This window comes from Eublepharis macularius, chromosome 19 (assembly GCF_028583425.1).
Source record: "Eublepharis macularius isolate TG4126 chromosome 19, MPM_Emac_v1.0, whole genome shotgun sequence".
Taxonomy (NCBI): domain Eukaryota; kingdom Metazoa; phylum Chordata; class Lepidosauria; order Squamata; family Eublepharidae; genus Eublepharis; species Eublepharis macularius.
Genome location: NC_072808.1, coordinates 18,905,691 through 18,922,556, shown reverse-complemented (window position 1 = coordinate 18,922,556; position 16,866 = coordinate 18,905,691). Strand labels below are relative to the sequence as shown.

At 49.9% G+C, this 16,866-nt stretch overlaps 1 protein-coding gene across 2 annotated transcripts; it reads right to left on the bottom strand.

Moving 5' to 3' along the window:
• Nucleotides 1-306: 306 nt before the first annotated feature.
• Nucleotides 307-13,820, bottom strand: DNASE2 (deoxyribonuclease 2, lysosomal). 2 transcript variants are annotated; one of them, XM_055003696.1, is made up of 7 exons: nucleotides 13,568-13,820; nucleotides 13,086-13,211; nucleotides 8,663-8,840; nucleotides 7,566-7,644; nucleotides 4,241-4,399; nucleotides 3,447-3,644; nucleotides 307-3,322 (listed from the first exon to the last, which is right to left on the bottom strand). In XM_055003696.1, exons 1-7 carry the CDS (start codon nucleotides 13,585-13,587, stop codon nucleotides 2,955-2,957), a joined length of 1,128 nt encoding a protein of 375 aa, XP_054859671.1. In that variant the 5' UTR covers nucleotides 13,588-13,820; the 3' UTR covers nucleotides 307-2,954. The 2 variants fall into 2 exon arrangements, with proteins under 2 accessions (XP_054859671.1, XP_054859672.1); XM_055003697.1 differs by having other exon boundaries at nucleotides 13,612-13,820.
• Between the last annotated feature and the right edge of the window lie 3,046 nt (nucleotides 13,821-16,866).

The window sequence follows — 16,866 nt, the reverse complement described above, 5'->3', positions numbered from 1 at the left end:
TACAGAATGACTCAGCTCAACCCCACCCCTCCTGAGTAGATACAAATGACCTACATCTTTTCCACACTGTGACACTGAGAGATCTCTGTCTTTTGGTGCTACACCTCTGAAGATGCCAGCCACAGCTGCTGGCGAAACGTCAGGAACTACAATGCCAAGACCACGGCAATACAGCCCGGAAAACCCCCAACAACCACTGTGCTGATAGATTTCCTGCTGTCCACTTTGTCAGGCTATGGAAGACAGGATACGTTGAAGGCGACTCCCGGCCCTTGCAGCAAGAAATCCAAGCTCTCTTGAGTAAATAGGTCTTTATTGAGATATCACAAGCTTCTCGATACACAGGTCCATAGGTTACACAGAAGCAATTAAAGGCGTCTGGCTGTACACAGGTCTCTTGTTAAGAATGACGCAGTGAGCACAAGTCACATTATATCAACCCTTTCGCATGTTCCCCCCACCCCTCCGGCTCTCCTGGCCGAACACAATCAGTAGTGGGATGGAAGGAGCTGTCGCAAGGCCGCTGTGGCGAGCCATCCGAGATCAGGGCTCGCTCGTCTCGGAATCTGGAAAGCAACAGGGAGCAGGTGCAAGAGGCTACTGCAACATACCATAATCTAAATAACAATATAGAGGGACAGTGGGCAACAGACATGACACGCTTGTTTCTTTCTCAAAACTAACAGCCAGTCCTGGCTTTCCCCCATCTTACTGGAGCAAGGGATGTTTCAGAAGAAGCCCTTGTATCTTCGGAAACAGCTGACTCCATTGTAAGAGTGGGAGATGTTTGGCTTGCAACCTCACAAGTTTTAGTAATTGGTCTGTGGCAGCCATTTTATTGTGGTGCCCAGTACCAGTTCCAATAATTCCAAAAATCCACACAGGTTCAACAAGATTAGGGGACCCCTTGGTCAGAGTTTGGGTTCTAGATTCCATCAGCGTCAAGTTAGGAACTTATTTAAGGCCAAGCTATAGTTCCGTTTTTTAAAGAGTTGGATCCAGGTTCCATGCAGCCACACAGCAGCTGCAGGAAATGGCTGTTCATTATCATCAGTTTTATTACAGTCCTAAGACCAGCATGCAAATTAAGCAAAGAGAAGATACAATTAAAAAGAGAATTACAAATTTTTAAGATGCAAGTCCTGTAGTTTGAGAATCAGTGCACAGAATTTAGCAACTTGACATGTAATTGTAACATTTATATCAGATAACCAGTGAAGCCTTGCTTTATTGGTGGTCATAATGACTAGGGATCGTATCAAGTAGTGGGGTAACGGACAGCTAAAGAACATATGCTCTATAGACTTGACCTCTCCTAGGGGAGATGAGCACGTCCTTTCCAGGTAGGGGATTTTATTATACCTGCCTTCAATAATCACAGATGGGAGAGCGGAGCACCTAGCTAGGGCAAACACCTTTCTAAGACTATTTGCTTCCACAGAGGCCAAGTACGCTGCCGGCTCAAAAGAGTTTTTGACATTTAGCAACACCCCAACTTTTGATGGCTATTAAAAAATAAAGGAGAGTCCAAAGGGGCTCAGAATGCCGCTGGGGGGGGGGCGGTCCTGGTTTTGCTGCATTGCATGCACAGAAAACGAGGGAAACAACTCCTTTCCCCTGAGTACTGTTTAAGCAAGGGAAGATGGATGGGGGGGGGGGGGGAGAAGCCACAGCAGCATTCCTAGTTCATTTGGGCTCTCGTTTTTTAATAGCCATTTCTTGCATCCTGCTGTATATGGCTGCAGGATTCCCTGGAGCCTGCTCTCTTTAGAAAAAAAAAAAAGCAAATGTCTAGTGTGGCCTGTAGTCTTCAATTTATACTTGTTTTTCTCTATTCTGTAGCTTAGCCCCACAGATAGGCTGCCCTTCCCCACTGACCTCCTGTCCTATATTGCTTCAAAGCATACTGGTGTATCTTGCTTAATGAAAAGGCACAGGTTGGCATGTCCTTGATATTTATCACGGAATGAACTGGTCTCGGTCAACAGAGACTTGCATGTTCTATGCATCCAGATGGGCTTTCCAAATGCTTTAGTTTCTTCTCTTCCCCCAGTTTGCTAGTCTTTCCCTTGCTGCCAGAGAGCTCAATTCATCTTTGCGCCTGTCCTTCTGCGTAGCCTGTACTGCTTCAAATGCTACAGCGCTTCAATGTGTTGCATAGGATTAGAACACAGTTATGACTGTCTTCAGTGCAAATGGTGGTGTGGAGTGCCCTCAAGTCACAGCTGACTTATGGCGACCCCTGGTGGGGTTTTCATGGCAAGAGACTAGCAGAGGTGGTTTGCCATTGCCTGCCTCTGCAGTCCTGGTCCTCATTGGAGGTCTCCCATCCAATTACTACCCAAGGCCAAACCTGCTTAGCTTCTGAGATCTGATGAGATCAGGCTCACCTGAGCTATCCAGGTCATACAAATACAAATATTTACTATTCTCAAAGCAGCAATTGAGTCCAGCAGGAAAGACAAAAAGGGCCACGTCTCAGTAGTAGTGCATCTGGTTGGCAGGAAGGAGGTACCAGGTTCAATCCCCAGCGTCTCTGGTTAAAAGGATCAGGAAACAGCTGATGGTGACAATCTGCACGCGAGACCTGAAGAGCCACTGCTGGGCGGAGAAGACAGTGTTGATCTTGGTAGACCAATGGGCTGACTCAGTATTAAGGCAGCTTGGTACGTGTCCAGAAGCCAGAGTATCTTAAGAAACAGTGACAGGGACATTGGTGCCCCATGGAGTTCATTCCTATAATGCCATTACTGAGGTAGAGCCAAAACTTACCCATCATTCAAATTGTTAATACACCCAACATTAACTAGCTTATTCCAGTCCAGCATAAAAGGGAAGGGAGCAAGGTTTGTGGAAGAGAGAAGAAGCACCATGTTTACATTTCCTCGGTACCTAGAGGTTGAGGTAACAAAGCAGAAAAAGAGGTCTGCACACGGAGGCCGCTGTATTATCCGCTACCCCTTGAGTGGAAGGCCCCCTGCCCTTTTACAATCTGCATATTCCTCTACCAAGGAGTAGAAGGACTTCCAGATGGCTGGGTCACGGCAACACAGGGTGCCTCCCCCTCGCCGTTCCTCTGCAAGATTGCGGTTCATGTCCCCAACACAGGCCCAGCCAGGATCGCTCTCAAGCGCCACACACCACTTGGAGTGGTCCACCATAGTCGAGAAGGTGGGCCCTGGTTTCTGGAAGGCCACTGACTTGACATTGTAGACTCGGAAGGGCCCAGAACAGTTGGAAGGCAGGATCCCTCTGGATCTGTGCCAGAACTCGACGTAGAGATTGCTTGCAAGAGCCTCGGCCAACCAGCCCGAGTACAGATCTGGAAGGGAAATAATTCCAGGAGAATGGAGCTAACACAATGCGCACAGTTGCAAAGAGCTAATAGGATGTGAGGGCATGCTATTAAGCCACCTCCCTTGCAGCTGTCAAATCTCCTCGCTTACCATCACCAAAGAGGCCAAACTTGGCAAAGCTGATAAATTCCTTGCCCTCAAGTGACGTCAGGGCCACGCTGGAGTTCCAGGGCTCTTGCTCGACATGGCACCCCTTGGAAGCATTCAGCAAGGCAGGCAGATCTTCAGCAAAGTTCCCTTCCACCTGGTATTCATAAACTAAAGGCTCTGTGAAGAGCAGCTGTCTCCCTGGGATAGAAGAAAGACATCGCATTAAACATTTTGTTTGCTGGCAGGCGGCAGTCTTTTGGCAAGGCACAGGAGTGGCAGGTTGTGGGATTTTCACTGCTAACGCAGCAGGCGGCCTGAGTGGAAGATAGTTTGCAAAAGTGACAGAATGGCCTTCAAAGCCAGGCTATAGGAACTCTAAAATAATAGTCTTTGGGAGGACCCCAGCCCTTGTGAATGACAGAAGGGCCCTGGTCGCCAGAGAAGGATTGCACCCCACCCTGGGCCTATGCAGAAAGAGCAGCCAGAGACGGAACCGCATTCTTGGAATTCTCACTCCCATTTCTCCCACCTCGAACCTATTCCCAAAGCACAGCAAAAAGCTAGGTAACACAGGGAAGGGCCCTGACTGCTTTACTTACGTTACTCAGCACATTACATAAAAAGCCACAATAATAAAGTCTTATTTGTATCCATGCAAGAACATGCAGTTGGGGGAAACCCTATTTGGGGGCAGGATTCTGGCCCCTTCCTTCTAAGAGCCTAAAAAAGAACCAGAGTTTTGGATTCCACAATGAATGTTCCACCCACGTGAAGATCCCACACAGTCCACCTACCGATCTCTTTGAACCGGCTGTAAGGGAAGGTCACACACAGGAACGTCTGCCCATTGGGCAGTGCACTTCTGGGCCAGCTATAGTTCGTCTGGAGATCTGGGAAATGGGGGGTGCTGTGGAGCATCCAGAATCCCTGGGTACTATCTAGAAGGATGACTCCTAAAGCAGGTGGGGAGAAGAAGGATCAGAGGAGCAGAATATTTCAGGTGGGCAGCCGCGTTGGTCTGTAGTAGAAGAGCAAGATTCAGGTCCAGTAGCACCCTGGAGACCAACTAGATTTCCAAGATAGGAGCTTTCAAGAGTCAAAGCTCTCTTCATCAGAAAAGGAACCAAACTCGTGCATGAGAGCTAAAATAAGAGACTCCAGCCCTCTGCTCTAGCCCCTTCTGTCCCAGGATGGACTCTCCCCTCCACTGGACCCCACTCCCTTACTGAGAAAAGTCATTTCATAACTTTGCTGTGTATAAATGACAACGGCTGAATACAATCCCTGACTCATGTCACTCAGAGCCAAGCTATGAGTGACGCCTGACACGAGTTGGACACGTGTCAGTTTCTCTCAAGTTTTGATGGTCTTGCAGCTTGGCTCTCTGTGTAAAAGCCCATTTAATTAAAGTTTGCAGAGCAGTCAGTCGAATTGGAATTCGAGGGAGAACATGCGGTCAGGAGGGGATGCAGGCATTGGGCTCTTGCCAGGTGCCCCCTTCCCCTCTGCTGGGTGTGTGGGGGGGTCAGTGCCCCATTCCTGCCCCCCCCAACCAGGGCAGGCGGCAGCTGGCCAGAGCATTCACCCCTTGCTCCCCACTCCCTGTCCAAACCATGGCTGCAGGCCCAGCTCGGCCTGGTCAGAGCATTGCTGCCTCTTCCACACACCCCCACCTGCTTGCCTGGCCCCCGCTGGGCGATACAGCTCTGGGCCACAGCCCGGCCTGGCAGCTGTGTGCATGGGCCTCACCTGGTCTCCGCGGCATGGCGTGGCTTTGGGCCGTGGCTCGGTGGCCACCTCATCCTGCTGGGCCGAGAGATGCCGGGAGTGCTGCTGGGCCACGGCTTGAAGCCGTGTTGCTCTGCGGGGGCCAGGCCAGAGAGGTGTCGATGCTCCAGCCCACCCTGTCCACTGCAGCACGGCCCAGAGCAGCCAGGCGCACCTGCTCGGCCAGGCCAAACTGGGCCCGTAGCTGTGGTGCAGGGAGGGAGGGGGAGCAAGGGGCGACCGCTCTGGCCAGCTGCTGCGCTGCCCTGGAACAGCCAGGCATGCATGCTCAGCCAGGCAGCTGGGAAGGGGAAGCGCTCACACACACACACACACACACACAGCCATCAGCAGCACCGGGAATGCTGCCCTGGTTCAGGGGGGCAGGAGAGGGTCCTGAAACCCCCCCACACACACCCAGCAGAGGGGAAGGGGAGCGCCCGGTGAGAGCCTGACCCCTGCACTCCCCTCCCGACCGCTCCCGACCGCATGTTCTCCCTCCCGTTCCAATTGGTCCACATTAGAGTGTTAGACTTGTCCGGGGTCTGGGTCCCAGCCCCAAGACTTGCCAGGAGGGAGCAGTGGGAGGCAACCGGGAGGCAGTGGCCCTACCACTCCAGCCAGCAACCAGGTCCAGAACCTGTCCACTCCAGGGGGAAGAGGCGAAAGGCCCAAGCCTCAGAGGGCTGGGGGGAGCAGGGGGAGACCAGCCAGGCCCACCCTCCAGGGGGAAGAGAGGGGGCTAAGCAGGACAGAGGCAAAGGGCCAAGGCAGGGGGAACAGGGACCCAGCAACAGCCCAAACAGAGCCCTTACCTGCCAAGGACGAGAAGCAGCCACTACAGCCCAGAGCCACGCCCCGGCGAGAGGACAGCAGCCTGGCTCAGGAGTTGCTAGGAGCCAAGCCCCTCCAGGTGGAGCTGCTACAGGCATTCTGGGGGAGGAGATGGGTAGCCCCGCCCAGCATCATTGAGCAGGCAGCACAGAAGCTGGCCAGGGCAGCTCCTCGCAAGCAAGGCCAGGCATGCTCAGCAGCACAGAAGCCGGCTGGGGCAGCTCCTCATGAGCAAGGCCAAGGAGACCTCAGCTGGGGATGGCTCACATTCAACCCCACCCTGCCAGCAAGGCAAGGAAGCCAAGAAGGGATTAGTGGTAGGAGGGAAACACCTGAGGGAAGGCACAGCTGGTCCCAGTCAGGAGAGGGAACAAGCCTAGAAGGAGGGCGGGGCGGGGAAAGGAAGCCCTATAAAGGGTGGCTAGGAAGAGCTCTGAGGTGGTGGGTGTGGGTAAGGAGTGATGGTGTGGAGTGAGAGCAGAGCAGTGTGAGAGTGGAGGCTTGGAGGAGAGTTCTGGAAGGAGGAGACGATGGAGGACGTAGACGGTAAGCAGGCCAGGTTGAGCAGGCTGGCGAGTGGACTGAGAGGGAGCCTGGGTGATGTATACCGCCCCTCCTTCCACAGAGCAGGGTCCTGCAGTATCCCTGGTGCCCCTCTGATGTCAGGGCTGGCCCAGCTGGGGCCCCGCCCAGCGGTGGCAGCGACAAGCCCTGACAAGACTGACCACTCTGCAAACTTCAATTAAATGAGCTTTTACACGGAGAGCCAAGCTGCAAGACCAGGACACCTACACTTCCCATCAAAACTTGAGGGAAATTGAGACACGTCCAACTCATGTCAGGCATTACTTGTAGCTTGGCTCTCACTCCTGGTCCAAAGAGTGAAGTTCTTTTTAAAATAAAACAGTAAGAAGTCATCCAGCTACTTCAGCGAATATCTGCTTTGGTAAGGTGACCGTGTTTCCTAAGCACAATATGAAAGTCCTATTTATACTGTATTTTCAAGTGCCTATTTAATCCACATCATATGATTGTAACTCTAGCAACCTGTGAGGCAGGTCAGAGTTATTATCCCCACACAACAGCCAGGGATAGAGCACTGAAATGGGGTGAAGGGGGGGTTATCTGGGCAGAAATCATATTTAACTTAAGAGACTCCCTGGCTCGCCAGTCTGTCTCTCAACTACCACACTATAATACCACGACAAAAATAAACGTGGCCCGACAAAAGATGCTGCATCATCCAATCTGTATTCCCCAATTCACACTTTCCTCCAGGGAAGGGAAGTGCATGCCTACCTGACTTCCTGTTGTATGTATTCTGCTCTGCGTGAACTTTTCATCCACGTGTTCTGGGTACCCTAGGAGTGCAATTCCAGGGTCCCAGGTAGCTGGTCTGTCCACAGTGAGCACACTAACAAATACAGCACATCAACTGGCCCCGAAGCATGACTCTAACCTTCACTGTAAGGCAGGGCTGCAGGGCTCCTTCGTGTGTCTTTAGAAAAGGAACCTTACCTTTCGTGTGCCCTTTGAAGCTGGAAGAATAATTTCTTGGAGGCTCATCATTATATAGGACATAAGCCGTTTCTTCCTCCTGGTAGGTGACAGAACAGAGGGCCGGTTAGAGAACTAGTCTAGGTCAGCCTCAGTCCTGCTTCCGCCACACCCAGCATGGTCCCTGCCACAGGTTTGTAATGCTTGCCTTCCCCACAGTTCCTTGTCAACCCAGCATTTCTTCTCCAATACATGATCTACCACTCTCAGTCTCTATACGCGTTACAAAGTACCTAGGGATGCTCAAGTGTACCTCATTTCATGTGCCCCCCCTCCAACTTTCCGTGCACTCACTTGCACACTTCAGTTTGCTCCATGTGAATTAATTCACAGGGTTGGTATCAAATGCTAAAGGTATCCCAGTTTCCCCCACATCCATTCACTGAAATGCAGATCGTGACACTTTATCACACCTTAAAGAAATGCAAACTGGCAAGTCAAAGGAGCCTGCAGTACTTGTTCTAGCACTGAAAGCAGAGCTGAATTGGTGCTCTGCTCTCTGGAATCACTTGCAGATGCGATCACACAAAGAGAGCTCCAGTAAAAGCAACATTCATGTGCACCGAGCAAGAACAGCCTGCCTGTGAATTGAAGACTGCGCATACCATCCTGCACTTGAGTGTCCCTAGGAGCTTAGTAACATGCAGAGAGACACTCCGGCTTTCCGCAGTTATGTGGGAAGCTGATATAAAGAACACCAAGGAAGCAGTTGAGCCAGATGTGCTCCAGCAGTTTCAGAAATTCTGTTAAGCGATCCTCTGGCTTAATGTCTTGGATTGTGTAGCGAAACTTGAGAATCACAATATTCCTTGGTTTGTCACACACATCCCACCTCCATGCACACACATGTGGGGAGGAATACTGTCACTTCCCCCACAGACCATAATATAGATTATAACCGCAAACACTGGTGCCTCTTTAAACACCCTTTGAGAAACCCCAGCTTTAGACCTCCAAAGGAGATGATTGCTTTGGTCCCTTCAAAATCAAGGCTGCCAACCGTTGGCACTTGCCAAGCGATTATGAGTTTGCCTTGTTAATCCTTTTCCCAGACTCACCCGCCTCCTCATGGCTTCGGAGTACAACTGCTGCAGGGTCTGACCCACGGCTCCCTCTGTGCTGTTCATCAGACTCTTCCCTTGCACCCATCCCTGCGTGCGCCCATCTTGGTACATGTAGCGCATGCCTCCTGTCGGGGAGCTGTGATGGGGCTTGGGCAGTTTGTAGACAATAAACCTGTTGAAGAGAGAATGCCATCAGCAGGCAAGAGGGCCAGGGTCCAAGAGAAGATGAGAACCTGTCGGGAATGAGGAAGCAGCCACCATAACACGGTTATTTTCCCATTCGGACAGGGCAAAAGAACGCTGCAGCATCGACATTACCAAATGCAAATGAACCCTTCTTTTTCACCCCTATGCTGGAAATCTTGTGGCGAGCAAGGCTCTTTTCTCCATTGTTGGTGGTCCTGCACTATCATTAAGGAATTTTGACGACAAATTCTATACCTAATCAAAATTCTCATGGGTTACAAAGTCCTAGAACAACCCAAGACACTATTGTTTAATTATTGGCACAACTCAAATACACCAAATAGAAAGAATTAATCACAGTGCTTTTAACAGCTGTAAAAAACCTTGATTGCTGTCAAATGGAAAGACGCCAACCTCCAATAGTAAGCCAACAGTATGTAAAAAACACGGGAATATCTTATTTTAGATAAAATATCAGATAGCATCGCTTGCTCAGGAAACCATGGACTTCAAATGAATTTGTTGGAAAAATGGCACCCTTTTTTAGACAAAATGGCTGCTAACTTATAAAATCAGACAAACTGTAAAAGGTACCAACTGTATGAGATCCTAGTATACCAGTAAAACTAGGATACTGCTTGCCAACTCTTCAGAAATTATACATAGTAAATATATGTAACACAGTAACGTATGTTATTTAACTGTTGAACCTGTTCTGGTTTGTATTTTCTCTCTCAAATAAAAATAAAAAACTTTTTAAACATTACCCAATGCAGGTGGGAGATCAGGGGCGGGGGGGAAGTCTGAACTACTGAAGGTCTCAAAACACTGGAGTACCTTGAGGGAGCAGAGGGCAGAAGTGGGCCAGTTTCCCAGAGCTCAAAGGATGTAGGGCTGATGGGGGGGGGGGGGAGTTTGCAGCCCGTGGTCCCTTGCCCTTCTATGGGCATGGCCAGCAAAGCCCTTTTGGGCAGCCAGACCTCTGCGTCTCCTGGACAGCATATCCCCAGGACGTAATGCAGACACAGTGGGGGCATTTAAATTCCACAGCATTCAACGGGAGAGTAAATCCTACGCACGAGGGCATGTGCATTTTCCCCAGCTGCCTCAAGCACAGAGGGAGGGGGGTGTCTCTCTAGGCAAAGACGGCTAAGCCTTATGCCACCTCCATTCCAGAAGACATTTGCCAAGCAGCTGATAACCCTGAGACAAAGTAGGGGAGGGTCTTAAGCGAAAAGCCCCCCCCCCCTCCCCCGGCACCTGAAGGCAGCAGAGAAAACGAAATACGCACAACGCTGCCATCTCACGTGAGTTTCATTCACTCTTACGGGATGGCTTGATTTCCAAAGCAGGCATTGGAGCCAGGCTCCTGATAAAGTCCCAGTAGCAAGTTCCCCCAGCCATGCTGCTTTTGGAAGTACCCACACATAGTTGTGCCCAATCCTGGTACAACTCATGTGGCTCCCCTATTTTCCCCCCCAAGAGCCAGAGAAATTAAAAACCTCACTCATTCCAGCTCCAAGGAGAAACTGCGGGGTGGCTGTGGGCAGAACATTGATACTCACGCTCTGCTCACAGCCAGTACAGACGGCTAACAGCTTCCCATCAGAACACTGAAGAGCTAGTAAACATGTTCTTGGATTATATTTTTGAAAAGCCACAGAAAGAATAGAAATGCATCTTGCCGCACTCCAGAAAGGAGTGGAAGTTGGCCTCCCAACTCGGCCGGGGTCCAGACATCTTCTGAGATCACTAAGGAGACACATTGGCTCAGAAGTTGAAGGCATTTAGAGTGTAACAAAAGGAAATTCCTTGCTAGTTCAGATGACACCATTGAACTGTAGTTTTAAGTAGTTAAACAGTTTATTAATAGTTACTGCTTTCATGGAGTTCTATAGATCCAGAGGAGTTAACTATGTTAGTCTGCAGTCACAAAATAGTTAAGAGTTCAGTAGCACCTTTAAGACTAACCAACTTTATTGTAGCATAAGCTTTCGAGAACCACAGCTCTCTTCAGCAGATGTATCTGATGAAGAGAGCTGTGGTTCTCAAAAGCTTATGCCTCAATAAAGTTGGTTAGTCTTAACAGTGCTACTGGACTCTTTAACTATTACAGAGTTCTATGTTTTTTTTTATCATGTTTTACTTTGTGGAGAGACGGCAAAGAAGTCATCTAAATGAACGAACAAACGAACGACTCGCCAGTGGTTTTGTGCTGCTTTCTCTGTCTTCTTGAGAACAGATGTGTGGCATTTAAATTTTTTTTCTTTAAATAACAGTGTTGACAGACAAAATACTAGTCAGATTTCTCAAGTCTGCTGTCCCAATGGAGCTGATGGGCAGTAGATTCAGGATGGACAAGAGCAGGGCTTTTTTTCTGGGAAAGAGGTGGTGGAACTCAGTGGGTTGCCCTTGGAGAAAATGGTCACATGGATGGTGGCCCCGCCCCCTGATCTCCAGACAGTGACCATTTTCAAGAGGTTCCGGAACTCCGTTCCACTGTGTTCCAACTGAAAAAAAGCCCTGGACAAGAGGAAATACCGCTTTATATAACAAGCGATTAAAATGTGGAATGAGTTGCCAGAGGATGTAGTGGTGACCCCAGGAACAGACAGTTTTAAAAGGGGATTAAACAGATTTATGGAGGAGGGGTCTGTCTTTGGCTGTTAGCCATTGTGAGTAAAGGGAATGTCCACATTCAGAGGCACTGGGGGCCATATTGGAGGGCGGGGCTCAGCCTGTGTTGTTGGGCCGCCAGAGGAACAGGTTGGTGTGTGAGACAGGATGCCAGGATGCTAGCTGAAACAGACCACCGATCTGATCAGCAGGGCTCTTCTTTAAGTTCTTACATTTTCCTTCCTTCTCTTTCCAGCTTAACTCCTGCATTAATTGTAAGTTATCAGCTCGGGGAGGGGAGACACACAAACTTTTACAGAAAATACAACACTGTGTTAAGCACTGCATGAAACCACCGCTCCCATTTGTTTGCACCAGAATGAACAAAGGACTCCTTCAGAAATACAGAAGGGTCATGCGGAACCTACAGTTTTAAAAATGTATTCTGCAGGTGTTACAGGAACCAACAAGGTTGAGCGGCCAAGAAAATATAAAATATAAAAGAAACATAATTATTTATTGCACAGTGCAAAAACGATTAAAAACCAGGGAACAAAGTTAAAAACCTTAAGACCTAGTAACATCAGTTACACAGAGTCACAAAATTGTTGGCACATATACAAAAACAAAGTCACAAAATTGATTGCACATCTACTGAGACCAAACACATTTCGGCCCTCTGGGCCTTCCTCAGTGGTCACATGTGTTATTACAGACACACATAAAATGTTGCTGGTTCAGGCCAGCTAGTATAAATATGGAACATTTATAGCCCCCGAGATAAGTAACTGGTTGTTAATATCTACTTGGGTAGCCTCACTCCACAGAAGTGGTGCTGAACTAGCAATTCTGTTCCAAGCCAGAGTTGCATTCTAAGGGTGTGTTTCTATGCTAGTTACTCTGAATTGTATATGTGCTAACAATTTCGTGACTCTAACTGATGATACTAGATCTCAAGATTTTAAACTTTGTTCCATGGTACGGAATCGCAAGACAACACGTCAAGTAGCAAGATTCTGTGCCCAGGTCTACAAGCAACGCAAATCTCATAAGGCAGACTGAATGTATTTTAACCTTTTAAACAACTAATTTACGATGATCTTATTTTTTTACTCTTATATTTATTCATTGTTCTTCCCCTGTATCCAGTCTCAACTGTTTTTAAACTGATTTGCAAATGGTTTTATATGTACTGGTCACAGACTGTAATAATAAACTTGACTTGTTCCATGGTTTTACTTCTTTTTATGCACTGTGCAATAAATAATTATATTTCTTTTATATTTTATATTTTCTCGGCAGTCCCTACCTGTCTTTCTCAGTGACTTGATTCAGCAGTGGAATCGGCTGCCTAGGGATCTGGTGGGTTCCCCATCATTGGCAGTCTTCAAGGAGCCACTGTTGGGGATGCTTTAGGCTGCTCCTGAATTGGGCAGGCCTAGATGGTCTGTAGGGACCCTTCCAACCCAGTCATTCTATGAAATCTCAACTTCATTAAAAGCAGCTTTCTAGCCTTCATCGTCGCAAGAAGAAAGCCGACGGCACCAAATGCAGAGTCCACCTGTTTCAGCAAAAGAGGAAAGGAGAAGGGGAATTGGGTATGAGTGCCACGCACCAGTCCACAGGCTGCCCGGAGTCGTCGTAGCAGGAAATGCCTCCCTGGGCAGGGCTGCAGGCCAGGGCCACAGACAGGAGCAGAAGGTGCAGCACGGAGCCGGGGGGCCGAGCCATGGCAGAATCCCTGCAAGGAACACAGAAGGAGCGGCCGCTTGGTGGCCTGGCCAGGAAGGCGCCCGCCCAACGGGCCCCTTGCTGCGGCTTCTCAGCTCCCACCTCCCTCTGCCTCCAACCCAAGGGGTGCCAGAGGGGAAGCTGCACCCAGGATGTTGAGCGGGCGGGCTCCCCGAACCATAGCGTTGCCATCCTCCAGGCGTGGCCTGGAGATCTCCCGGAATTTATACTGATCTCCACATGACAGATCAGTTCTTCACCTGGATAAAAATGGCAGCTTGGGGCGGGGGGCATGTCTAGGGACATTATACCCTGCTGAGGTTCCACTCCTCCCCAAACTCTCAAATACTCGGGGAACTTCCCAACCTGGAGTTGGCAACCCTCATAGGAACGCGTGCCTCTGACCATACGCAGAATGCCTTTGCGCCAATCGGCTCCCCGCCAAGCGAAACGGAGAACGACGACGGGGGAGTTCGGGGCGCGTCGTGCAAGGAAGCGGCGGCCCCGCCGGGAGCCCAGCCACAGCCGCGCGCCCCGGACAGCTCCAAGCGGCGCAGCGCGGCGCGCCTTCCGGGGCTCTCGGAGCGAAGGGCCGGCCCGGCCGCCGACCGACACCTGAGCCCCGCCGCCGGCAGAGTCACATGCTCCGCTCCCCGCCCTGCGCGGGGCTGGCACAGGGGCGGGGCCGGCTGGGCTGCGGGTCCGCCTTTGCGCGCTCTCGCCTGGAGAGCCAGGAAGGTCCGGGGGCGCGCAGGAAGCCGCCCCGGGACCTTGGAGCCAGCCACGGGGTTGGTTCTCCGGCCCCCAAACCCAAGCGGGGCTGCGGAGCCCCGCAGTTGCCTCCTCCGCCCGCCACCACCCAAACACGGGAGCCCTGTTCACACGTTGCCCTGAACGCGCGTATCGAGACGGACAACCGTGTTAGTCTGTCTGCAGCAGTGGGGAAAAGCAAGAGTCCAGGAGCACCGATAAGACTGACAATATTGGTGGCAGGGGGATCAGTTTTCGCGAGTCGCAGCTCACTTCAGATGGTCTCGCATGCTAGCTGTACTTGAAGGGAGCTGTGATTCACAAAAGCTCAGACCCTACCCCAAATTTTGTAAGTCTTATAGGTGCTACTGGACTCTTGCTTTTTTCCAAAATTTGTGGTAGGGTGTGAGCTTTCAGAAGTCCCAGCTCACTTCTTCAGATCAAGATGGGTAGTTGTGTTAGTCTGTCTGTAGCAGTGGAAAAGAGCAAGAGTCCAGTAACACCTATAAGACTAACAAAATTTGTGATCGAGCATAAGCTTTCATGAGCCACAGCTCACTTCTTCAGATACCAAGCAAGAGTCCAGTAACACCTATAAGACTAACAAAATTGGTGGTAGGGTGTGAGCTTTCATGAGTCACAGCTCACTTCTTCAGATACCTTTTTTACCTCAGCAAGTTTCTTCACAAAGTCCATAGATTTCCATTCTGCACAGCTAAATGTGCTCCTTCCATAGAGATAGAGCAAGATGGGTAACCGTGTTAGTCTGTCTTCAGATACAGCTAGAATGGAAGTCCAAGTGAGCTGTGATCCACGAAAGCTCACACCCTGCCACAAATGTTGTTAGTCTTATAGGGGCTACTGGACTCCTGCTCTTTTCTGAATGCACATATCTGCTGGATGTACATGCATCCCTCATGTGCATGCCAAAGAAAGACCCCAAGGCGCATTCATGTTGCAAGTGTGGTTTCAACCCTGTGTCCAGCTGTATATGTGTTGAATGCAACGTGAGAATTACTCAAGGTATGTATTAAAAACAATCAAGTGTACACAGTACCTGGACTGCCGGTGGCTTCACCAGAACTTGTATGAAAACAAGTCAGGTCCAGCACAATGTACCCCAAGGTAACCAATCCTGCCCCCTCCCCTGACATTTTGTCCCCCAGTGTCCCTCCCCTCCCTCAGCAGGTGGTGTGCTGCCTGGGCCAGTACAAATGAAAGGAGCGTAGATGCTCAGTATCAGCAGCACAAGAGGTGACTGGTAACTGCTCCTAGGCCCGCACCATCCTGCTATCAGGAACACAGGCCCAGCAAGGGGGTGGGTGTATCTTGCTTAGGGTGACAAACTTCCTTGAACCAGCCCTGCTTCACAGGCCCCAAGGAGGACTAAAGTCAAGTCCTTAAATATTCGGTCAAAGTTTGCAATCCGGCCCATTTTGTTGTGGAGTTATAAGGGGAAAGGTGGGGACGGAACCTTTCCCCTTATAATTCTGGAATGAAAGAGGAGCGAATCTGGGAATTACTAGATCTTGGCAATACGGCGTTGTTATATATTAATCCTCTCTCCACTGCAAATGCAGCTGTGCTCATGGCAGCTAGACAGAGAGTGATTCCGCACATGTCGGATTATGCACTTCCCATCTTCTTTATAGATCATTTGGAACGGATTTTTTCGTGTGCGGAACAAAAAATCCACCTCAAACGATTGATAAAGTGCATTGAAAGTGCATTATCCAACATGCGCGGAATCACTCATTGAGTCATCTCCGTGTCAAAGCAGCCTGACTGAACTGACCAGTGCTTTGAAGGCACATAAGTGGGACCAGGCCCAGCTATCCTGTAGCATGTAGCTGGTGGTGTGTGAAAGTCCTAATATTAATGCAACTGTGCTCCCCCCCCCATCAAGTCTCAGAGATGCTCTGGTCCTCTTGCCTTCTGCCTGCTTGAGCAGGCGGCTGCCCTGCCTCACAAGCCCTCGTTCATCTTTCCAGGTGGCACATCTGGGGATGAGAAGCAATGGTTGAGGGGCCCTTCCAGTCCCACATGGCACTACAGGAGCACCTTGGCATTCATTGCAGGATGGTTTGGGGTTCACGGAATGCCAGGCTAGGCACAGAGATCAGACTCTCTGGCACCATCTGCAGGTGTGCAAATACTAACAATAACAATAACAACATTCGAGGACAACTTAATGCCCACTCAGAACAGTTTACAAAGTATGTTATTATTATCCCCACAACAATCACCCTGTGAGGTGGGTGGGGCTGAGAGAGCTCTAAGAGAGCTGTGACTGACCCAAGGTCACCCAGCTGGCTTCAAGCGGAGGAGTGGGGAATCAAACCTGGCTTTCCCGATTAGAGTCCCACGCTCTTAACCACTACACCAAACTGTAGAGCCCAATGTGGCAACTCCATCTTTTACTACGTCTGTCCCATGTATGCACCAAGAAGTGACATGTGCTCATTATCAGTGGGGCAGACAGAAGTCCGGTAACATGCATGCAGAAGATCTGGAGCTGGTTTCCAGGGAGCCTGAAGCCCTGTTTGGGTTGGGAGTTGGGACAGCTTCCAAGAACAGCTCCTTTAAAATGTGTTTTGCCACCTTTCCTTCCCCCCTTCAGAAGAGAGTGGTGAATCAGCTCTTTCAAAAGTGGGTCGGAAATGTTCCTTCTCTTGAAGCTCCGAGGCTGAGCTCTCTGAGCGCACTCAGAAACGGAAGCAAAAGGCAGAGGAAGCAAAGATCCCAAACCAAAATAACACAATACAGGCTGCAGGCTTTTGAGTTCTCCAAATTTTTCATCTAGCTTGGGTCTTTGGAGAGAGATGGGGAATATAAAAGAACTTTCCAGCCATGGTCTTGTGGCCGGCTCATCAGTACTTTGCTGAACATTTATTTAGCAATTAAAATCTTTGCAT

Bases quoted from the DNA above. Each gene is read 5' to 3' on its own strand.
- DNASE2 (XM_055003696.1), bottom strand. From the start codon at position 13,587: ATGAGGGTTGCCAACTCCAG. The intron at 13,212-13,567 runs GTTGGGAAGTTC...TGTTCCTTGCAG, and splicing joins ATGAGGGTTGCCAACTCCAG to GGATTCTGCCATGGCTCGGC. The intron at 7,645-8,662 runs GTGAGTCTGGGA...GTCACCTACCAG, and splicing joins CCGAAGCCATGAGGAGGCGG to GAGGAAGAAACGGCTTATGT.